Consider the following 23,991-nt stretch of genomic DNA (forward strand, 5'->3'; position numbering starts at 1 on the left):
GAGTGTGGACGAGGACAGGGAAGTGTGACCCCTGTGGATGTTTGGCGCCGCGGCGCAAAAGAAACACCGCTGGCACGAACAGCCGCAAAACACACATCGATAAATCTGCATCTCCACACAAACGGGTGTTAAGAACACACATTCCAGCCTCATAAGAGCAACAGACGATAACGGCTTTTAAGCAGCTCGGCTCCGCTCAGGCTATTCAAGGATGGATTCACACGCTGGCTCGGCGCCGGATAAACAATGAAGAAGAGGCTCCCTTTCACAGATGAAGCACGACGCCGGGGAATCTCTTCACCAAAGCAAGCACTTCTAATCTTTTTTTTAATGTGTGTGTGTGTGTGTGTGTAGAAGTGTCTTGAAGTGGACGCTGAACTGCGGTACCTGTTGAACAGGTTGTTTCTGGACACCATTCGCAGGAAGCCTGTTGGATCGGTGACCGAGTTAAGCTTGTTGTTGAGCTCCTCGAACTGCTGGTCCAACAAATCTCCCGCCTCGCTCTCCGTCTCGCTGCTGGAGCATCCTCTGAGAAACACAGAGGGGATGTTGGCCAGGGAAATGCACTTCAGCAAAGTCGACAATACGCAGACTTAAATTGTTTAAACGCGGATTAGTCAGCGGCACACACACTCCTGATCTGTCCGGAATACACACCGCTCAGCCCACGCACGCTTGGCCTGGTTTCTCGGTTGAACGCCACGATGGCGAGAACAGTTAAATCCTTTTATTATAATGCTGATGATGCTGATCCAGTGTGGAAGGAGCCCCCCCCCCCCGCCCCGCCGCCTGAGCATGAACTCGACATTTCACCGTAGACTCGCTCTGAAGAAACAGTTTAAAAGATGTGACAAAAGCCCCGCCCCCCTTGGACGTGCCGCCATGCAGCTTCTCCCCACGCTGCAGAATGGATGGGATGGTAAGTGGTGCCATATTGTGCCCATTCAGGCGCGGTGGGTTGTATGCAGCTTCCTGTTGGAGCTGATGAGATGGTAACGGGTGCGAGGGGGGGGTGTTAGCAGTCTGTGTGTGGAAACCCTTTGGCTCCACCCCTTTTTTTAACTTTGACTTTACATCATCACATCTTTAATCTCCTCCTCACATCCTTTACTCGTCAGCTTTTGTGTTTGTGAAGCGAGTTCAACAGTCTCCCCCCACAAAGAGCCATTATTCCGTCTCATTTATTCCCGCTGGAGAGAGAGGGAGCGGAGTACTTTAGGGAGGAGGTGTCATCACAGGGGGCAATGGGGCACATTAACACCATTTACACTCACTTCTGGATGAAATCACCCCCCCTCGACCGATCCTGACGAAAGAAGTGTTCTGGTTTAAGTGTTTCTCTGTTTTGGTTTCTGCATTGCTTTGTGATGACAGGTTATGTTTTTAGTTGTTTGCAGTCTTTTCTTTGTGTTTTTTATGCAGCCACAGAATAAAATAAAATAAAATATAAAAAAAAATTCAATTAAAAAAATTAAGTATTAAATTAAATTAAAATGTATTGAAATACATAGAATATATATATATATATATATATATATATATATATATATATATATATATATATATATATATATATATATATATATGCAGTATATAAATGAATTAATGAATGCATGAACAAAATAAAAATAATATAAAAAATAAAATACTAATAAAATAAAATAACAAATAAAATAATATGATGATAAAATAAAATAAGATAACCACCGCGCACTGGCATCATGCCCGGAGTGTCCCCCGCCTCACACCCTATGCCAGCTGGGATAGGCACCAGCTGACCCGCTGCGGCGGATAAAGCCGAAGAAAATGGATGGATGAAAGTAAAGTAAAGTAAAGTAAAGTAAAGTAAAGTAAAGTAAAGTAAAGTAAAGTAAAATAAAATAAAATAAAACAAAACAGAAGCATTCCTGCTTTTTCAACCTTTCAACTGCCGGGGAGAGCCGACAGCAAGCAGCAAGCTATTCCTAAATCATCTGTTGGGATTAGAATTTGCAGCAACTGTGAAAGTCTCACCTGCTGTAGTACGACTCCACCCCCAAAGCCTCACGGGCGCTGGCTATGTGCTGCTCCAATGAGGAGCCGCTGATCACCCCGCTGCCGCCGCCCTCCTGGAACTCTGACCCGCCTTCTGACATGCCCTCCCCAAGGTACACCTCATGGAACTTCAGGATGCCTGCAGGAAAGGAGAAGGAAGCGTGGGGGGGGGGGGGGGGTCAGACATGACTGGCCACCTTCAGGCATCCCTGATGTTCCCAATAATCGACAAAAATATGAATGGGATGATGTTCCACGCCTGTTTCTCCACGATATTTGCTGACGCGGCGAGAAAATATTGGATTGCTGCAGCCGGAAGCTGCGAGGGAAAGTGACTGCAAAGCGAAATGAATAAAACAAATAACGTTCAATAAAAGATAAGAGAGTGCAGCCGGTGCCATCTGCTCAGCTTCCAACAGGAACATCAGAAGGTGGGTGTGTGTGTGCATGTGTGTGTGTGTGTGTGTGTGTGTGTGTGTGTGCATGTGTGTGTCAGCTTTCATGTTTGTTTTTCTTATCTGCATTTAAAGGAAAGGCATCCAGGTGAATGTGGTAGGTGTGTGTGTGACACATCCTTTGCACCGGTGACATAATGACGACCTCGCAGCCCTTTTTAGCGATGGCAGCCTCTTCAGAGCCGGGGGGGGGGTGTTTGCCAGCTGGATGCCCGGGAATGCCAGCGAGTGACAGACAGGCGATTAGCGAGCTAGTGGCTCCCTCTTAGCCTGGGGCACCATTCAGAGCTTTGATGATCTCCACTGGTCCCAGTCGTGTCCCTCCTCTCCTTATGCCTGGTGCTGATGGGTCAAGTTCATCTGGTTGCCTTGGAGCTAGATTTGATCAAATGTTCAGTCCTGGTGTCAGGAGGCGTTGGGTCGCAGCTCTCTTTTCCCGTCTTCACAGAGAACAGCTAACGATACGGTTGCCAACAGGAGTAGTTATGATCCGACCAAAGCGCCGCCTTTTCCCTTTGGGAAAAAGGACATCTGCTAGTCGCTCAGTAAAAACGATAGCAACTAAAAAGAGCTGCACAGAAACATCGGAAATGCAAAGAGCTGAAAGGACTCAAAGGACGGACGGAGTGGGAAGAGACAGAAAAAATCTCGTTCCAATTCGGTCCTACAGCTGAGCGTTCTCCTGTTGGTGTTGGCGATGATGCTGCTGAAGCTGTTTGGATGCGTGGCTTTCAATTAGCTCTGATGCCCAACAAAACCAGATGAGCGGTGAAACAGGGCAAATCCGAACAGCCAGAGTGGCAGGTGACAAGTCATTTTGCCCCTGCAGATACGTTTCATCTGCTTTGATTCAAACCAGGAAGATTGCCCAAAGTCCAGACACAAGGGTAGTTACGGATCAGGTAACTCTTTGATTGGTTGTAACAAACACCACCAATGTTGGAGTAAAAAAAACTCTGAATGCAGGACCAAGAAACCAATTATGAGATGCACATTTTGAAGATTCACAAAAAGCTTGAGAGAAGTCACAGCAAATGTTTTTCATGAGATGTGAATCGACTTTATCATAAAGGTCATAAAAATGGACTACCGGTTGTTTATAATCAATAAATTGAAGAAACCAATTATGGGATACACATCTTGAAGACTTCCACAAAGCATGTGAGAAGCGAATGTTCCAGCGAATGTTGTCCAGCACTTGTTGATGAGATGTGAATAGTCATAAAAATGGACTCTTGATTGTTTAAAATAAGCAAATTGAAGAAACGAATTATGGGATGCACATTTTGAAGACCCAGATGAAACATTAGGGAAATTTAATTGAATTCTGCCCTCTGGAATTTGAGGGATAGTTGTGGACACAGTATTTAGAGAGGCTGGCTTTTAATTTCTACTTTGACAGGTGCATAAAAAACAGAGTTTGTTTAAAGTTTGAGACTTAAATATGTTTATATGTTTAAGCGTTCATCTTGTAAGAGCAAGAATAGAAGGGTTGCACTCAACCAGAACTTGAGATCCCAGTCCAGTCCAGTCCTTACCTGCTCCTGGAGCCAGTAGCCAGCTGTACAGGTAACCAGCTGCCATGGAGAAGTACAGCACCAAGGCCCTCTGGCTGTTGACGGTGTCCAAGATGTGTTCCACCGTCACCGGGGTGTAGGGGTCAGAGTCCTGCTGACCGGTTTGCCTCTCCACCAGCAGGTCAGCGAAGGCCCGCGTCCGACCCCGCTCCGCCACCGCCAGAGCCTCGTCGTGGTGGCCTGTGGGACCCACAGTTCAAAAGGTCGGTGCTTTCATATACAGACACAGCCACTGACAGTCTGAAGATTTGTCTGTGAGCATACCCAGGCTGACAAGGACCCTCTGGAGAGCCTGGTAGCAGGAGGTTTGCAGGTCAAACAGGGAGAGTTTGTAGTCGGTGCTGTGCTGGGCCTCATGGCGGATGGTCTCAAACAGTGCAGACGCTCGGTAGAGCTGCAAACAAACAACAACACACAGATATTACTATGACATCACAGGTATTTATGGTTATTAGCGGTCAAGGGCGCTCTGAGTGAGCACTGGTGGGAGAAGCATTCAGATCCTTCATTTAAATATAAGCACTAATTATGAAAACAGGTAAAAATCCTGCAGCACTTAAATAAGTAAAAGTATTAGCAGTTAATGTGGTTAACATTAAAAGTATGAGTTATTACATAGTAAAGGGGACCCAGTCAGTGGGCTTGGCTTAATATTACTGCTGCATTAGTGTAGTCATTATTTCAAGCTAATTTTAATGACTCTTACACAGCGGGGTGGTTTAATCTCTGGTGATGCTTGTGCTACAAACACACGTCATGTGAAAACCAGACATGTCAAGAAATTATCGAGAACCAAACATCGAATTAGAAAAAAATTTAATTATCTCTCCACGCAGCAAAATTGGTCCTGTTGGTTCCAGTCTAGAAATAAGTAGGATAAGGTTAATGAACTGGTGGATAATTAATGTCGTGTTTCCAGATGTAAGATTTTAAATCTTGGAGTTTTATAAGTAAGAAAAACAGCTTTGCTCTCATCTAAGAAGGTTTTTAAAATAATTTATTTAACCAGAGAAGGAGGAGAATCTTCATCCTTCACTTTGGAATCTAGAGATTTGTCTTTTTTACTGGGCTGGAGGCTCGGAATAATTATAATCCGACAGGCAACTCGGAACCAAAGCTGTCGGGTTGGTAAAACGAACGATAGTGTTGAAGTGCAGCATCTCTCTCTCTCTCTCTTTAAATTAGTTTTACTTCCTGCTGGGGTACCTCACGCAAAAATGTAAGCAGTTAAACAAAAATAGACCGAGATGAGCCACCGTGACTCATCTTGAGGAGACGTTCTGACTCCGGCCACTAGATGGCAGCATCTCACCTCAGCGCTGCTCACTCCTGCCTCTCTAACAGGTACAGTAACGACCTGATGAGTCAACCAACACCAGCAAACCTCTCTTACTCACCAGGGAAAGGCCTCTGAAGCTAAACTATCACCTGGACATCCTGGACGGACGGCGTCCAGGTGAATGAATGTGAACTGGACGGACTGGTCTCTGTTAGTGGACTTCCTGTTAGTGGACTTCCTGTTATGGGCTGCCTGACACTGGATTGAGATGAGGAGGGAGGCGACGGAGAGGTGGGGCCGCCAACGCCGCTTGGTCGAGTGGAGCTGGTGGAGAGTGCTGATTCATGGGAGCCTTTATTGATTTCCTATTTTCCATGGCCTGTAGATGACTGGGGGGCGATGGAGACACTCTACAGGAGTCCTGGGAGGGGGGGGGGCTAAAGCACTCTGCACACACTGCTGCAGTGGATTCTCAAACAGTAAGAGAATGATTGTGTGCTTCCTGTGAGCACACGTATGGATATATACTGAACATGCAAACACGCGTGTGCTCCGGATCGGATGGAATATTCCAAGGTCGCGCAGGAAAAGTGAAGAATCCGCTGCATTGGCGACGACAGAGCTGCTACCCCCCACCCTGGATTCCGCTGATAAAGCCTCGCAGACGTCTGTTTAAGAGGGAAACAAATTCCTCCAGCCTGACACCCCCCCAACCTTTACTCCCTAGCCTCTCATCCAGATGATATCAGAAGCTTAATCCGCCATAAACCAGTGCTAAACATGATTCTATTGATCGGGGCTCTCCTTAGACGTGAGGCGCCGGTGAGCAGCTGATTAGAATCAGGACGCGTCGAGCGGCGAGACACGGCGATCACCGGGATCACGGCGAAGGCGTTGGGCTGCAATCAGGTTCAGAATAAACAGAGAAACGAGAGGTCAAGTGGTCTCACCCCCCTCAGAAGCACGAATAAATGAGGTCTGAAGTGGGTCGGGGTAGGAACCAGCGACCCCTATGATAAGGACGACGGCGTCGCCGTGGACGATCCAATTACAACATGGATTTCATCCGCCCAGCGTGACTCACGAGGCTTCAGTCGCCACCTTGATCCAATCTCCTTCCAGGCTTTTTGTTGCAGATAATTGCAAACAGACAAAGTTCCCTTTCTGAATGCAGGACGGATAAAAAACAAAACTATCTGGGTCACAAAGACGGGCGGCGTCTGCGGGCGTCACAACAGAGATGTGGTGGACTAGATTTTTGGAATTGAAAAGAGCAGAACGGCGCCCCCGCAGATGCACGTGATCGCCAACGCCATCGCCAACGCCAACGCCAATGGCTAACAGAACCGATCCTCGATCCTGGGCAGTGGTGTGTGGACAGACCCAGAACAGAGATGTTAAAGGGATATTCCACGCTTGCCAGGTGGGCAGTGGGCTGAGGAAGTGTGTGTGTGTGTGTGTGTGTGTGTGTTGTGTGTGTTTGATGCAGGCAGATCACGCACACGGATATGAAAAAGGCTTCTGTCGCCTGTCTACTGAGATGACAGCGTTGCCCGGCTCAACAGACTTCCCAACATATCGCCTCGTTCCAGCCTCTTCCTCTTCCTCCTCCTCCTCCTCTTCCTCCCATAAATGAAACACTAGAAACTCCTCGTGGACGCCGACCGATGGAGGTCGTCTCTAATACGTTACCTGATGTTGGGCCTCCTCCAGATTCCCGCTGGCCCACAGAGAGAGTCCCAGACGATGGCGGATTTTCGCCTCGTCCTCACGCCGAGCCAGCTGCTCGGCGAGCCGCAGGCCTGTCGGAGAAGGATGGAGCGGGAGCGATGGGGGGTGGGGGTGGTGGTGGGGAGGAAGGGGGAAGCAGATGCGGGAGAGTCGGGAGAGTAAAAATTATTCAGAGCAGACTCAACTCTCGGTATCTTTGTGAGTAACAGATGTAAGCGTAGCGTGCTACTGATGTTCTGACAGCGAACAGGTTTGGATATTTGGCCTCGGTTGCGAGATATTGCTCACCCTGGGATGATAACACACACACACACACACACACACACACACACACACACACACACACACACACACGCAGCACTATTTGCGCTGCATAGCAAATCGATGGTAGGACTGACTGGATGTGCAAACACACGCTTCATGCTCGCGCGTGAACGACGCCTCGCAGCATCCGAAGGAGACGTCGCCAAATATTTGCAAACACACTGACGAGCGACTAATAGACGGCGTCTGAGCGGCGGCGCCACGCCGTTGTTAGTTTGAGGGGAGTTTCAGGGGTATTTGATGGGTAGGGGGTGTTTCCCAGTGTGGAATATCTATTGCGTTTGGCGGGAAAAGGGGAGAAAATGGGGCACCTTTTTTTGCGAAGCCCCCACGTTCCTGGAAAGGAGTCTTGAGTCTGGACCCGATAAGCCGGGAATAGAAAGCGTGACCTGAAGCCGCTAACCTATTCCACGGGACGCGGCTCGCCACGCTAGCTCAGACTTCACGGCTCCGGCGCGGCCCCCCCTTTGAAGCCTCGACGGTCCCCAGTTTCCTCCCGTCTTATCTTCCCCCACACCTCCCTCGCTGTTTGCCTCACACCCACACCCCCCAGAACACCTCCCCTACTGCATCTCAAACACCTCCGATCTCCTACTGCCTGTTTCATCCCGATGGCGGTGGCGGCGCTCAGAGGGACCCCCCCCGCCAATGCTTAGGGCTCAAATAGAGGAAACAGATCTAAATTATCCTTTTCATTCCCTGACAGCTTCACCTCTCTCACCCCCCCCCCAAACATCTCTGATGTTCCTTGTGATGAAGCCTGAACGTCAACCGACTCTGTTTTCTTTCTTCTCCGGTCGACGGTGAAATAATACCTATGAATTATGACTTATGCCGATCGCTTGTCTTTCCCCTTCCGCCCGCCTGTCATCCTCTTTCACACGCCACCCCCCCCCACCCTCCATCACTCCCCTCCCCAGCTCTCCTATTCCCTCTGTTCTCCAGCTCCGTATCGTTCGCCGCCTGTCACCACGCCTGCTCTCGGCGCGCCCCGCCAGCGGCGTCACGTAGCGGCAGCTGACACGAGGATGTGGCCGTGGCTGACTGCACCCTGAAGAGCAACCAGAGAACACTTTAAAGGCTGCTTGACAGCTGCGTGAGAGACTCTCTTCACCCCCGCCCCCTGGGGGGGCGGCGGGGGGTGGGTGGGTGGGGGTAAGTTCATGCTTCCCCTGGTTTCAGAGGCATACTTCCAGAACAAGAGAGCGAAATCTCACGCACCGTAGAACCGCAAAAAATTCCCCTGCACAGGTGCGTTCGTGGCAACGTGAGAACATTAGATGGAGACCGCGTCAGGAAAATGAACCGTGTGGCGACGGGGGTCACGACACCCACGCCACCCCCCCCCCCATCGCCAAAATCTGACATTTCAGATGTTGATCTGATGAAAACAGCCTGGACAGTGGGAGGTTAACGCTTCAGAAGATCACCAGTCAAAACCCCCCGCAGGAAAAGACATTAGAGACATAAAGGGTGAGCAGAGTAGCAGGGAAACGCTCCTGGGGGGGGGGGGGTACAATGTGATGGTAAAAGGTCGGGACGTCTCGCTCCGAGACGCCGGTCATAAGACTTCATTTAGTTTGGCTTCCTGAGACGTTCAAAGACCAACTGCAGGGGGGGTCCAACTCGTTTTCACCGGGGGCCACATCAGCATCACGGCTGTCCTCAACTGTAACTAATAAATGTAAGTAAATGTAACTTAAAGTACTGTATTTTCCGCACTCTAAGGCGCACCTAAAAGTATTTAATTTTCTCAGTTTCTTATAATCCAATGTGCCTTATATACGAATAAAGTTTTAAAATAGACCATTCATTGAAGATGAGTTCTCAGATACGTTTTATAATCCAGTGCGTTTTATTATCCAGTGTACTTTATGTATGAAATTTTATTTTAAAATAGGCCATTCATTGAAGGTATCCATTATAATCCAGTACCGTAATTAAAAATTAATATAACTATTTAATGTAAAATAAATCTAAAGTTATTACTTATTCATGCTACAAACATTACAGTTACACGGAAAAAATTTCTCTGTTCTAACATAAATTCTTTTAATTTGTCAGGTTATTAAATCCACAGAACTCCATCAATCAAGGATCAAACTATCCAAGAGAATAAAGAAAAATAAAGACATTCATTTTGTTTTTTTTGTCAAAGTTAAAATAGGCTTAATTGCTGCATTGTGGGAAATGTGGTTTTTGGACACTCTAACCTTTTACGCTCCCACGGGCCACATAAAATGACGTGGCGGGCCACATTTGGCCCCCGGGCTTTAGGTTTGACACATGTGGTCTAAAGTTGGTGTAACATGAGCGCTAAACACAGTCTGTCTTTATAAAGAGTCTTTTCATTCGCCGTCCAGGTTCAGACACTAAACATCGGGTGCGTTCCGACCCGAACCTGCCTCTCACAGGTTAATGCCCCATCAGTCGTCGCTCCACAAACGAAGCATGAAGTCGCTGAAACGCCTCCATTACTCGCTACAATGAGGACATCGATTTGGTGACACCGTCGCGTTAATCGTTTAAAAGTACATCCCGGGTGCGAAACGTCTCTTTTGTTTAAGGCGGAGAGGCGACGTGTCCTTTTAACAGAAAATAACAGGAAGGTACCGGAGGAGCAGCTGAATTGACAAAAACTGTGTTTGCTGTCTTGATAATTGCCGTCTTGATGCGTCTTCCACTTTAGCCTCGTCTGTCTTGTGTGAACTCGTGTGAACGTCGCACACGCGTGATCACAGACACACTGATCACATGTTGTCAACGCTATCGGTGCTAATTTGGAGCTGCTTTTCTAGCCCTCATTCCAATTAATGTTTTTTTAACAGGGGAAAACAAAAAGCATCCAGAGTGGCGTGAAGAATTATTTTTAAAAAATTAATAAAAAAAAAAAACTACGAGCAGCTGGAGTAGAAAAAAATAGAAAAACTGAAGGGGAAAAAAAAACAAAAAAAAAAACCTGAGCCAACTTTTCGGTCTGGGTAGGTTGGCCAGAAATAATTGGCTGTCAAGAATAGTGAAGGCGCGTTCGTTTTCGCCGCCAGACCGAGGAACAATACAAGGACGGCGTGGGGGACAACAGGAGGACGCGGTGGAGACAGAATGGCCTGTCGTCTTTGTTTCCATTAAAGCTCAACAAGCAGGTCTGCAGAGGGCGTGTGGGTAGCTGCGGGCCCGGCTAACGCTAATAAACCGGACAGCGAGGGGGGGGGAGACAGGTAGGGATGTACTCCTGGGTTATTGCATTTACTCCCTGCAAGGTGAAATATACAACCGGGCCTCTGACAAGCGCCACAGTTTTCTTGGATTTGACTGCTAAGCAGGGAAACCTGAAGCTCATAACCACGGATGCTACTACCTATCGCGTCCTCTTTCCGTGCGCCGTCGCTGACATAATGAATTTTCAGGAGGTTTTATTTCACCGTAATCTGCGGGGAACAATAAAGTGTGAGAGGCAGCAGTGTGTCGGCCGCGGTGTGAAAAGATCCTTTGGCGGCTCGATGCAAAGAACCTCCTGAGAAAACGTGATATAGAGGCGCAAAGAACCTGCGAGCAGTAAACAGGGAAAAAAATGCCTCGGCGTGCATCCTGATGGGTTTGCGCAAAGGTGCTGGTGTACCTGTAAAGCACAGAAGCCAACACGGATGCGCACAAAAGTCCTACACACACACACACACACACATGACTGAATACAGCCTAATATAAAGCAGCAAAGGCTTAGCAACAAATAGGCTCTAAATTTCGTATTCATGAATGCACAAACTCTAAGCCTATCAGCCCCGGCAACAAAGGCACACCTCCCCCTTTCTCGCCCCCGACTCGCTCACCTTCCTGCAGGTACATGACAGCCTGTGAGTAGTTTTGCAGTGCGTGGTGTGTCCTCCCCAGGCTGCCATAGGCCAGGGTCTTGGCGGCCAAGTCGTTGGTTTGAGCCGCCACGCTTAGGTGCTGTTCCTGGAACACCACCGCACGCTCGTAGTTTCCAAGAGACTCGTAAGTAAGGCCCAAGTTCCCGTAGGCGCGGGCCTGGCGTTCGGGGCTGCAGGCTTCATCTGCAATCTCCAGGTCACTTTGGTGGCATCGCAAGGCCGTTTCGTACTCTCCCATAGCTTGATACACCGCCCCCAACCCGCAGCTGGCGTCGCCTTCCAGTAGTCGGTCCTGGGTGTCTCGGGCGATGGCTAGCTGACGCTCCAGACAGGAGATGGCCTGCTCGTAGTTGCCCAGTTGGCTGTGCAGAGCACCCAGCTCCCCGTAGGCCTGGGCCTTGCCTCCGCACTCGCCCAGCTCATGAGCAACCACCAACCGCTTCTCGAAACAGACGAGCGACTGCTGCAGGTTTCCCATGGCCCTGGGGGGTGGGGGGGTGAAGACAGGAAACCCATGAGTGTCAGAGAGGAACGAGGCAACGCAATACATTTCAATGGTTGATTTGAAATGAGTGCACCTAGCAGAGAACAAGACACTTCCAGCTTTATTGGCAATTAACTTTAGATTTAGATTTCACCCAAAGCACTCCTGATGTGGATGGACTGAAAGTTCATTCACTCATTCATTCATTTATTCATTTTCGATATCCGCTTCATCCGCTGTTGTGGATTGCGGCTGGAGCCTATCCCAGCTGACTGGGGGCGTGAAACACGCGAACACTCCGGCTGCAACGCCAGTGCTGAAGAACCCGGAGAGAACCCAAGCAAACTCCACACAGAGCAGGACTTGAACCAGAAACAGTCTTGCTGTGGGGGCGACAGCGCTAGTGGAACTGTTTACCACCCGTCACTATGAGACGGGTCATCTGGTGCTGACAGAACAGCTTTCATCCCATCTTGACATTTCATTTGCCTTCAGACAGACTTTATTCACATTCCCAGACGCATCAACAATCGTCGGATGCCGGGTCAAATGGAGCATTAAAAGAATAAAAGCCTTCAAGCTTAATTAATGTTGTGTGATAATGCATGTGCTTGACTGAGAGCTCTTAGAAGATGAGAAGGGTTTGTGTCTGATGTCTATTATTCCCCTCTGAACTCGTGCGTGGCTAATACCGCTGTGTGCAATTGCCGTGGCGCCGCGCCGATGACGCGCAATAAGAAGAAAATCATCTCCGAAAAAAGGAGGATTTCTGCATGCCTTTCGTCTTTTATTTTTCAGCGCCGTCTCCCAGGATGCTATCAGCATAAGGAGAAATAGAATTTAGAAAAGACACCAAAAAGAAAAAAAAAATGTGAGAGGTTGCCTCGAAATATTCCCGCTGCCTTCAGTTTCAGACGTCTGTATGCCAAAGCCTCTTTGCATACAGATAAGGCCGGGGCCACTAGGCTGCTGCTGAGACAGCTAGCATCAGGCTCACATGCCGGCTGAGCTGTCTTCAAACTGTGGTGGTCCTCGATAGTGAGAGCAAGCAGGAAAATAATATGCAAAGTAGGATTACCGTGATTATTATTGTTACCCAGTCGATGCAATTGTCTACTTCTGCAACATTTTCCGCATCCGAAACTTTCCCAAGAAGGGGGCTTACCTGTGTCCATTGCCTAAGCCTCTGTAGGCCTTCTCCTGGTCCTGCATGCGGTTGAGGCTCTGGGCCACTGACAGATACTGGTCATAGTACTTGATGGCTTCCTCGAAGTCTCCCAAAGCCTCATAACAGTCTCCCAGGTTTCCAAAGGCCCTGCCCCTGTCCATCATGGCTTCGTTGCCGCTGAGCTGCTGTAAAGTGGCCAGCTGCTGCTCCAGGTAGCCAATAGCTTCCTCCATCACTCCTACATTCATTTTCGTGATTCCCATATTCCCATACACCTGGGCTTCCACAACGGGATCCTTCAACCTGCGACCGAGCTCCAGCTGCTCTTCGTAACTCTTGAAGGCCATCGCGTACTTCCCCAGGGCCATGTAAACGGCGGCAAGGTGGCCGTGGGCTTTGCACTCGCCCGACACGTCCCCTAGCTCCTGATACACCTCCAGCTCCTGGGTGTGGTAGCCGAGAGCTTTGTCATATTTCTGTACAAGTCTGTAGGTGGCCCCGAGGGCGGCGTAGGCGCAGGCCTCCATCCTACGCTCCTTAACCTGAAATAAGATGGAATGCCACAATATCAGCAAGAGGGACGCAGTGGAATGATATCAAAATTACATTCCATGTGACATTTTCAATTTATATGATGAATTGTCTCAGTACATTTTGTCCTGCATTTATTATGCGAAGACTTACCTGGTGAGCTAAGGCCAGTTGCTGCTCATAAAACTGAATGGCTCCAGCCACATCTTTTTTACAGACAAATATGTCCCCCAGGTTCCCCAGAGCCCTGAAGCGAGCTTGGGCGTTGTTCAGGGACTGCGCCAGAGACAGCAAGTACTTCTGACACTCCTCTGCCTTGGTAAAGTCTCCCAAGGCCTTGAATGCCAAACCAAGGTTACAGTACGCCTTGGCCTGGCTCAGTTTGTCATGGAGGTCCTTGGCCAGAGCTAAGTCCTGCTCGTAGTATTTCACTGCATCCTGGTAGTTGCCCAGACAGTAGTGGGCGTATCCCAGATTATGGCAAACCTTCCCTTCACTCTCCATGTCCTGGAGGTCGGGGGACAAACGGAGGTACTGCTCGTAGTAGGGCACGGCCTGAGGGAACTCCCCCCGGGAGCAGTGGAAGTTCCCGAGATTGCCCAGAGCCCGGCCCTCGCTCTGGACGTCTCTGAGCTCGCGGGCGATGTTGAGGTGGTTTTGGTAGTGTTGCAGAGCGCGATCGTGGGCTCCCAGGGCTTGGTAGGCCACTGCCAGGTTCCCATGAGTGGAGGCCTGCGAAGCCCGGTCGTTGACCTCCATGGAGATCTGCAGCTCTTGGCGGTGGTACCGTACAGCCTGGTCGAACGCTCCCAGGGCGTTGTAGGCATTCCCCATGTTACCGTACGCCCGGCCCTGAGCGGCATAGTCGTTCAGCTCCTGAGCGATGGCCAGGTGGGTCTTGTGGAGTTTCAGTGCAGTCTCATAGTCCCCCTTCATCTGGTGGATGATGCCTGTGGAGCGAGGATAGAGGGGAGGCAGTTAAAGACCCATTCTGGGCAAAATTGCAATTAAGTAAAATTCAAGTGCCTCGTCAGCTCCTCACTTAAAAACAAGTCATTTGGCTGTTAAAATACGCACTCACAGCCATCTGTTCTGGGCTTGTGCAACACTCTCACTCGGAATGATTGTCATTAAAATGCAGTGCAGTCAAACGGAGTTATTACAACAGCGAAACAGGATCTTTCTATTACCTAAGCTGCCTTTGATGACTGTATCTTAAAGGGATTTCGCTAAAATCAACAGCTTTTCCACAGGGTTGGAGAGGTTTTACAAGTGAAGAGAAAAAAACAAGGGAAGTAGACGAGGTGGAGACTTGATGGAAAGCTTAGCCGACAACTAAAGAAAAATGAGATAGGTATGCGAAACAATAAATAATGGAGAACTTGGTGCATTGGGCGCATTATCTGATAAAATACCATCCAGTGAAAAATAATAGCTTTACCCCCACAGCCAGGCAGTCATCTGGCGCACACACACACACACACACACACACACACACACACACACACACACACACTCACGCACAGTGACAAATACACATCGGCGAGTAAAGAGACATCACAGCGTATCTACCGGATCTCCCCTGAGTCTCGCCGCTAATCTCCGGGTTCGTCTTTCTGCATCGTCACCCAGCTTTCAGAGATAATAATTGCACTGATAATATTAAAACTCACTGGGAGAGAAGAAGGGATGCCGACTGACAGATAGAGAAGGAGAAACCCGCTGCGAGTGCAGGAGGGGTTTGGGGGGGGGGGGGGGGGGGGATCATTCCTGGCCATCATGGTTTTGCTGCATCAGCATGGAGACTAATGGGCTACTCAGACGCGGCGGGGGGGGTGGTGGTACAGCGGCTGATGGGACACCAGAGATGGAAACGTGCTGGAGCCGGAGTGGGTGGGAAGAAGTGGGGGTAGCAGAGGGGTTCTGCGGCTTGCGGTTGAGTTTGTGATGGTGCCGCCGGGATTAGTTACCGACGTGTGTTTTCCCATTTATTTCATCCGAAACCTGCCACATTACGGGCCCCAACACACGCTACGTAAACATCGGGATTGGAACCAAACAGGAGGCTTAAATGACTGAGGAGGATATTCCATAGATGTGGATACGCATTCAGATTCATAAAAGACACGTTGGGCCAATGAGAATGAAAAGAAAAACGACCTTAACTTCAATGTGAGACATCAAGTATGTCTACACACACATGAAGCTCATTCGTATTTCCGTAGGTCGGTGGGAATGGAAGAAATTAAAAATAAATCGCTCTAAATCAGATCTAAATGAGGAGATTAGTTTCAAACTAAATCTGCATGAATTGGGTCTGAAAATTAAAGACGGGAGGGAGAAAAAAAAAGAAAGAAAACCTGAGCTTTTTTTGTGCAGACAGATTGGATTTTGCTGGGAACACATCATCAAACATCCTCTACCTCCTTAATTCAAACCACGATCCGACATTCCGTCGACATCCACCGACAAATAAAAGCTAATTTGCTGTTTGTTTGCTTGTTGCGTTCTCGGGTTAAAGCGGTGCGACTCCAACTGACCTCGCCACGATTGGGTCGACGCCCCGAGGAGTTGGTATGCCGCGATCATCACAGAGCGGGGGACGGAATTTAGATTTGCGTGATGACATCTGTGTGCTTCATTGGTACGCAGCTACAACGCGCATTTTACTGAGTCGAAATGAAGCAGAACATTTTCAGTTTTTAGAGGTGCTTCCTGCATCTCGGACAAGCTTTTCCTGGAGGTGGAACTGCGTTAAGATTAAGCCTACTTGCGAGTGCATGACAGCCCTATCTACAAAGTCACTCCCAAGGTCATGCTATCCCCATCGGAGGCCCATCTTGCTGTGGATATAATGCCTGCTGATGTATTACCAGCAAACATGTTACATGCTGCAGGCTAAAAATGGATCCGGGCCAGGCTGGACGGGTAGAGGAGAAAGCCGGGGGGTGCGTGGCTACCAAGCCTTGAAGGCTGCAGCCAAAATTGCCATAAGCCTGAGGCTGTGCCTGCAGCCACACTTGATGCAAGAAAATATTTTCTGTCCCCACCCATATGGTAAGAGGATTATGGACCCCTCTGGGGATAAAATCCTGCAGAATGATAAATAAAACCACACCAGAAATGCTGGTAAATGCGGCTGCAAACCAGAAGAAATTCAATTAGAGAGAACTTGTGGGGGGTTTTGGCTGAAGTGGTCACCGTGGCATCGAAATGATCCCAACAAAACATAAGTCTCAATTCAAGCACCAATGTTAACATCATTGTACGTCTGTGTCGAGCATTTAAAGGACTTGACTGTAACGTATTAAATAATACGGCTCAATTATTTCTCTTGTAACGATGAGTGTGGAAGCCCAGGAGACGCTGCAGCGTTCAGATACGTCTACAGAGGCCACTCGTTCGCCCATGAAGAGGCATGAAGAGCACGGCGGTGTGTTGTCACTTTTCATTACACAGCTGGATGTACGTCGACGGATGTGTCGGGTTCTGACTAAATCACTGTGTCGTTCCTCCAGGAGCGACGGCCTGGCTACAGCTAGCTAAGAGGATTTCACCATCGACGGCGCCGGTGCCGCTGCGCCGGTGCGATACTGGAGGTAGTGCAGAGATGAGTCTGAAGAAGGGTTTGAAGAAGACGGAGTTCGTCTCCTGGTTGAGTCGGGACGGGAAAAATGGGAATGGAAGGATCAGGAAAAATTTGGTCCTGAATTTGCTTCTTCTTTCAGAAATTTGATGTTAATTTCTAATCAACAAACAAACACAATGTCAGAAACAACAAACAAACAAACAACCATTTCACCGGTGGTAATTATCGCGGATGATAAATAGCGTTGACATTTAGAAGCCAAACTGCTTGCATGATATTACACATATACATTAGCATTAGCTTTAGCACATGCCTCAGGTGTGCACATCTGTCCACAGATGCCCCCCCCCCCCCGCACCTGGAAACCCCCCCTTTGTGCTCATGCAGGTATACAACAACGACATGAAAACAGCCTCAAAGCTAAAATAATCCTTAAAATAAAATGTACGGGTAAGCATGTTGAAGGAACCAATCAGAAAGGCTTTAGCCTACCGAGGGGAGGGGTCTGCATGGATGATGTCATACAGATAACCCTAAATGACCCTGAAAATGTGGGTAACTGTCTGTATCTGGTGCAAACAAGTCCATATTTGGAAGCGAGAGTGAGGGAGAGGTGTGGGTGGTGGGGCAGGACCCCGGTGGGGCCCTTCCGGGGTAAGGAGGAGGGGTGGGGGGGGGGGTGGAGCTGGGTGTCTGGGGCCAAATCCTCGCTCACAGACACAGACGTTCGTTCCGTCTGACGGACACGGAGGCAGGAAGGAGGGAAGTTAAAATAAAGAAGAAGACGGGTAGGGAATAGACGGACGCTTCCTGACTGGGGGGTCCGCCAACTGAAACACAGACGGGGTCCTGTCTCACCCCACGCCTCATCTTCACCCAACAGCATTGGGTTGTACCTCCGGTTGTTTCTGCTGCTTTATATTTTTTATTCTCCGTTTAGCAGCGGCCGACGTTTCCTGCTGACTTTGCGTGAAGCGGTGCTTAATGCTAACGAACGCTACGGCACCTTTAGTCTCTAACCGCCGTGAGCTGAATAATAACTGCAGGGAGAGTTAAACACAGACTAGGGGAGTGTGCTTCGCAGCGACTTGGGTCCAGTTTCTGGCAGCGTCCCACGTTGGGAGGATGGAGGTAAGGGGGGAGCCTGCAGGGGGAGGAAGGGAATGTCTGCAGCTTTTTCCAGCAGAACAACAGGAATTTAGGGGGGCAGGCAGTTCAGATAGCAAAGAGAGCGTAACATAAGACCCAGAAATCCCTCCGGTATTTTACCGCTTCCCCCCGATTTACTTACTGGAGGCATTCACCCACTCATTAAGGAGCTGAGGATGACGTCAGGCTCCATCTTCCTCCTTAAAGCATTCTTTCCTCATCCCATCTGGGCCATTAGCTAAATTCCTCTGTAAATTCAGAACTCTGCTCGCTTTTCCTGGTCCGACGAATAATATATCTTCAATTACTGCTGTTTTATGAAGGCTTAGGTACATAACTGAACAATCTCCCTCGCCCCAGGCGAGTCTGGTCCCTGTAGTTTGCTCCTTCTGTGGGCAGTCTGAAATTCAATCTGGAAATGCAACGGATTTGTCCTCAAGCAACCGCTGTTATTATTAATAAAGATGACAGGGAAGCACGAGAGGCAGAATCGCGTCGAATCCAAAGGCATTCATCTCGACCAGTCGGTTTTTTTTTTGATGACGCCGATGTGTTGCTCTGAGGAGCTCAAGTCTTTTTTTTCTCCAAATGCGTGCATATACATATCCGTCTTTAATGTGGAGGATAAGCCAGCTTCTTCAGAAAGTGGGGGACAGATTTCATATTCTTATTCATGATCTCAAAGTCCCTGCAGAAATGTATTCTGTTGCTAATGGGAACGTACGGAAGGTGTTGGCAGTGTTGGAAGAGGCAATTTAGGGTTTATCGCACAATCAGTTGGGTAAAACGGTGTTGATGTTGATGACAAGTTTGCACCTTTCAGGTGATGTCTCTAATGGTTTAAAGGTTTTGGATTTAATCCCAATCTACGGAAGCTCTGAGGTCCCAAATTCATTGCATGATGATTACATTTTCATTGTAGGAGCTAAAATATCAACGAATATGAGAAAGATTCATTAGGTTGAAAGCATTAACACGCTAAATGTATAGCTGTTTGAGTTCACCCGCTTCGGGTGTGCGCTAATGCCTTTAGCTTTGATGCTACGTTAAAGATTTCATCTTAAAATGGACCTAAAAAAATGTCTTCGCTGTATTTCACAGATGGAACTGTTTCAACTTTGTGTTTTGTTTCATATTTAGAACTTTTCATGAAAATTTTCCCCACTTGTTCGGGAGAACGCTTTGCCGCCATTTTGGCGGGAAATTCCAGAATTGCTCTGCAGCCACAAAAAAAAATTCCCAAGTTGTAAAACTTGCTGATCTTTTTTCCAGAATTGATTTTCTGGAACAAAGATTCTGGTGCTCATCCTCACACGACCTTTAAAGGGTCTAACGCTAATCCAATACAGGAGCTCTATCCTGTTTAATACGCCCACCGATAAGATCCGAGCATCCCGGCACACATTGTCTGATTCCGTGTTGTTTTGTGAACTCGTCTTCCTGTTGTTTTCCTCTTTCTCTGTCTTTGTTTATCGAAGCGTCAGCAGGAAGCGTTCCCTACGGATGCCGGATGAAAAGAAGGAGTGGGGGGAAGAAAAAAAAAAACCCCAACAACCTCCCGGCGGTTTTTCACCAACGGCGTCGACATTCCGAGCGACGTGGTCAAACGAGGAGACGCACAACAAAGAAAGGTCGAAAAACAGCGACGCCATCAAACGAGATTCTTTGAAGTTAAATAATACAAGTTGGATTTCACGAACAGCAGAAATGAGAAATCCACCATTTTAGTCCCCCCCGCTTGGATATTAAATATCGCTGACTAGGGGGTACGTTAGCCAATTAATGCATAATGAATGGGGCTGGAATGCTATATTTTCATAGCCTTTATAGGTCATATTGTGCTGAGGCAGGGCTGGATATTAAAGCCGGGCCACCGCTGCACCACCCTACCTAAGAGCGATGGCGGTCGCTGCTCCACCCACACCCCACGCAACATTACCGACGAACTGAGAGGGCATCATAAAAGTTTCTTCTCTCCTGCTTTGGCAACTTTTTTCCCTCCATTTCCATCGCATTGTTTTCCTCTTTTATCATCGCTTGTTAATCCTCACTCGATCATCCCCCCCACCCCCCCCCCCGCCGTCTTTGTGTGCGGCGTAATGGCAGCACATTTTGAAGTCTGCAACAACATCCTGTTAGTTTTAGTCCAGATCTTCTTCTGCTAAGCAGAAGACCGCGGGTGCCGATGACGGAATAACAACGCACAACCCCGCCGCCGCAAAACAAAAAAGAACAATAACAACAACAACAACAACAACAATGGGCCAATTACAGACTGACGTCTCTCAGCCTCTTCTTCGTTCTCTGTTATCTTCATTATTCAGTTCCTCTTGAATCAGCTATTAAAGGTAATTAAGCGATTCATCAAGTCACTTTCAATTACTGGGAGCTTGACAGCTGCAGATTACAATCAGTAGGGGTGAGCAGGGAGACGAAGGGGGGGCATCAGAACCTGAAAAAGGGGAAAGATGGAGCACCAGTAGATCAGGAAGAAGCTTCCCTGGATGTCAGGAGGTTCCTCGTCCCGACCAGTCTGTGCAACAGGCGCCAACGGCCCCGCCCACTCGTTTAGCTCCGCCTCCATCAGCCCTCAGCTAGACTATCATTACCTCTTCAGGAAATAGGAGAACAACTAATAACGGATGAGGGCTCTCTGCCATCATAATGGCTGTAGATAAAAATACAGACATGTTGCGGTAATAAAAAAGCCCCCACGTACTCCGGCGTCATAAAAAAAACCTTCCTCCTGATTTACGATGGACCGATTTGCAGCTCATGTTTAAAATCCGCCGCATGTTGGCGCTTTCCAGGATGTGCGACCATTAGACCGGTCAAAGGACGACGTCAATTTATGTTTGGCTGGTTAACCCCACTTTCTGCTTGCCCACTGTTACACACCACATTAAAGAATAATTCATCTGAGAGGAACTATTATGCTTCTTAGTTGTCCATTAGAGTCACTTTTAGTGCTGTTGTGATGGCTGTCATAAGTCACCAGGCGGGGGTGGTAATTGCGGGGCTAAATACAGGAGGATTGGCTGTAACGTTCGTCTCATGGGGTATTGAATATCCGCAGGGACACCTTTATCCCCCCCAGGGTTCCCTCCATCATTGAGTTAGCAGACATCACAAGGTTAGCCAGCAAATAATTTCATTTTAGGAGGAAACGACGATGGCTGCAATTAGTTTTTAAGTTTAAATCAAACGATCTTATCTTTCATTTCCCCCCCTGTCCAGTTTTTATTTAGCTTCGCGACACATTTTTTTATTTCAAAGTCCACTTTGGAGTGAAGGTGAGGGCAGATTCTCCATGAAAAATTATGTAATTTTACGGGTTTATTTATAACCCGACTCTGCTACATGCTAACGGCTCATAAATTCCTCCTGGCTCCAACACACACACTCCTGACGTATGCTTACATTACGAACTGCAGACCACACTGCAATCTGTCAATACTGTTATAGTAACAGTTATAAGACGATAGTGCGCCGCCACCTCGGTGGTTTCATTGTAAACAACAACAAGAAAACAGATAACTTAAGTGAAGATAAATAAAGGAATGCGGAGGAAACACCAGCAGGAAATTGAAGCTCTCACATTCATCCCTCCGAACGATAAAGAGGCGACTGGGTTACCTTCACGTCTTCTCGCCCCTCGTATTAGAGGACACACAAAGGAGCAACTGAAATCGCAATGAGCAAACTAGAACCAATGCAGTCAGAGACAAAAGATGAGAATTGACCTTGACTTAGTTTTCTCAAGGTCATGGTCATCATCTCATTTTCATCCCCTTTGCTGCTCTAGTAATGTGCTTTTTGTTTCATCTTTCTATCTGCAACGGTTGAGAAGAGATTTGGTGGACTAACAGACGGACGGACGGACTAACGGACAAACGCTGACAATTACTTCTTACGTCTGAATGATGCGCTGTCTGCTAATTCCAGCGTGACTCATCTAGCTCAACGCTAGTCGTCCAGTTTTGCTCACGTACCCAGGTTGGAGGAGGCCCTCCCCTCGGCGGCCCTGTCCTTCAGGCCCTCGGCGATAGACAACTGCTGCTCGTGGTACTGCTTGGCCCTCTCCAGGTCCTGCATGCAGCGGGCGGCGTGACCCAAACCCGCGTAGGCCCTCATCTCGATGGACTTCTCCTCCAGCTCCTGGGCCAGCTCCAGGACGTGGGTGTGGTAGGACATGGCCTTGTCGAAGTTGCGGTGGTAGTGGTAGGCGCTGCCCAGGTTGCTGTAGGCCCGGGCTTCCTCGCGCTTGTTCTCCAGCGCCTTGGCGATGCCCAGGTGCTGCTCGTGGCACTGGACGGCGTTCTCAAAGTCCCCCATGGCGATGTAGACGGCGCCCATGTTCCCCAACTCGCGAGCCTCGGACAGCTGGTCCTTGGACTGCTTGGCCAGCAGGACACACTGCTTGTGGCTGGCGAGGGCGTTGGGGTAGTCCCCGATGGCGGTGTAGACGTGACCCAAGCTGCTCAGCGCCATGGAGGCGGCCTGTGGATAGAAAGACGAGGTGATCAGATGCAGATTGTTGAACAGCATCATTCATTATACCCACACCCCATCAACTGTGGGTAATTTTGCTGCCTTTGCATCACTGATTGCCCCCCCCAAGATTTGAAACATCTCTTTAGCCAGAAAAATCCCGAAGACACCCACCCCTCAGGGACAAATGCCAAACAAAAACCTGATTTTGATTTCATCTTTGCTTTTTTGAGGGGCGGTTGGGGGTGGGGGGGTGGTCGGTCGGATGCAGATCAGCAGCAGCGGGCGGCCATCAGTTTTGCCCACCGCAATCACGCCTCACGTCGAGTCGCCGCCAACGGGACAAAGATGCTGCTAATCAGGAAGAGCGGGGGGGGGGTTTTAGCTTCACACCAGCACCGTGGGGGGGGCCCAGATAGTTGGTTGGATGAAAACAGACAACATTTCATATCCGTTGAGCCGCCGCTCACTTTTCTCAGGCGGCGTCCACCTGTGAAAATAAAACTATGCCTCTACGCGTGACGCAATCTCTGCAGGCTTATTATTAACTGTTTGTACAGGCGGTAAACAGCTGGGAATGGGGGTCATTTGTCTCTGAGTGAGCAGATGTTCAATTAATCATGTGAGGCTAATAAAGCAGAGGTCCTCAAACCAGGAAGAGGGGGGGGGGGGGGTAGGTTGGATGCAGGCCAGCGTAGAGGACGGACACCCTGACAGCGAAGGCCATCGTCCAGCAGGAAGGACGACCTCGGTCACGTCGGGACACTCAGAGTTGGAAAAGTGGATAGAAGTCTTTGAACTTTTAAAATTAAGAGTCCAGAAATATGGGATGTAATTTAAAGAGAGAAACACACCCGCAGAGAAAAGAAGGTGTTTTTACTTCAACACCAAATATCGAACCCTGGGAATAAATGAAAACCGTTTATTGAGAAACAATCAATGCAGCAGATGACACTGAATCATTCTCTAAACACACACACACACACACACACACACACACACACACACACCTTCCTATCTTTCCTTCATTTCACAGAGCTGCTGATGCCTGGAACCAATTACCTGCTGACATAAGGACTTCCAGCAGTTTGCTCAAGTTTAAAGACTCGACAAAGCATTATACAGGCCCAGGGAGGCAATTACCCTCCGTCACAACTGTTGCTGTTTCATGTTTCCAGATAGTCTATCTAGCCCCGCTCAATTACATGTGCCTTTTGAAGCTGGGCTCCATCTCTCAAAACTCAAAAAAAACTTCCACTTTTTTGAGAGGAAAACAGAGTCTTCCTCACCCCCCCCCCCCTGCGACTGTC

The 23,991-nt window shown here is 48.6% G+C and overlaps 1 protein-coding gene across 4 annotated transcripts in view; it reads right to left on the reverse strand.

The window, feature by feature from the left end:
* LOC137592314 (tetratricopeptide repeat protein 28-like) overlaps window positions 1–23,991 on the reverse strand; it is a 143,514-nt gene that overhangs the window by 8,667 nt on the left and 110,856 nt on the right. For 3 of the 4 annotated variants that reach the window (XM_068310398.1, XM_068310396.1, XM_068310399.1), the window contains 9 exons: window positions 22,183–22,690; window positions 13,606–14,402; window positions 12,919–13,463; window positions 11,228–11,751; window positions 7,038–7,147; window positions 4,331–4,460; window positions 4,028–4,246; window positions 2,014–2,173; window positions 388–528 (listed from right to left, as the gene is read on the reverse strand). In XM_068310398.1, coding sequence (XP_068166499.1) covers window positions 388–528; window positions 2,014–2,173; window positions 4,028–4,246; window positions 4,331–4,460; window positions 7,038–7,147; window positions 11,228–11,751; window positions 12,919–13,463; window positions 13,606–14,402; window positions 22,183–22,690 — 3,134 coding nt within the window. The remainder of the gene's footprint in view (window positions 1–387; window positions 529–2,013; window positions 2,174–4,027; window positions 4,247–4,330; window positions 4,461–7,037; window positions 7,148–11,227; window positions 11,752–12,918; window positions 13,464–13,605; window positions 14,403–22,182; window positions 22,691–23,991) is intronic. The other variant, XM_068310397.1, reaches the window with a different exon arrangement.

The sequence above is a fragment of the Antennarius striatus genome, chromosome 3, assembly GCF_040054535.1.
Source record: "Antennarius striatus isolate MH-2024 chromosome 3, ASM4005453v1, whole genome shotgun sequence".
In the NCBI taxonomy this organism is placed as follows: Eukaryota; Metazoa; Chordata; class Actinopteri; order Lophiiformes; family Antennariidae; genus Antennarius; species Antennarius striatus.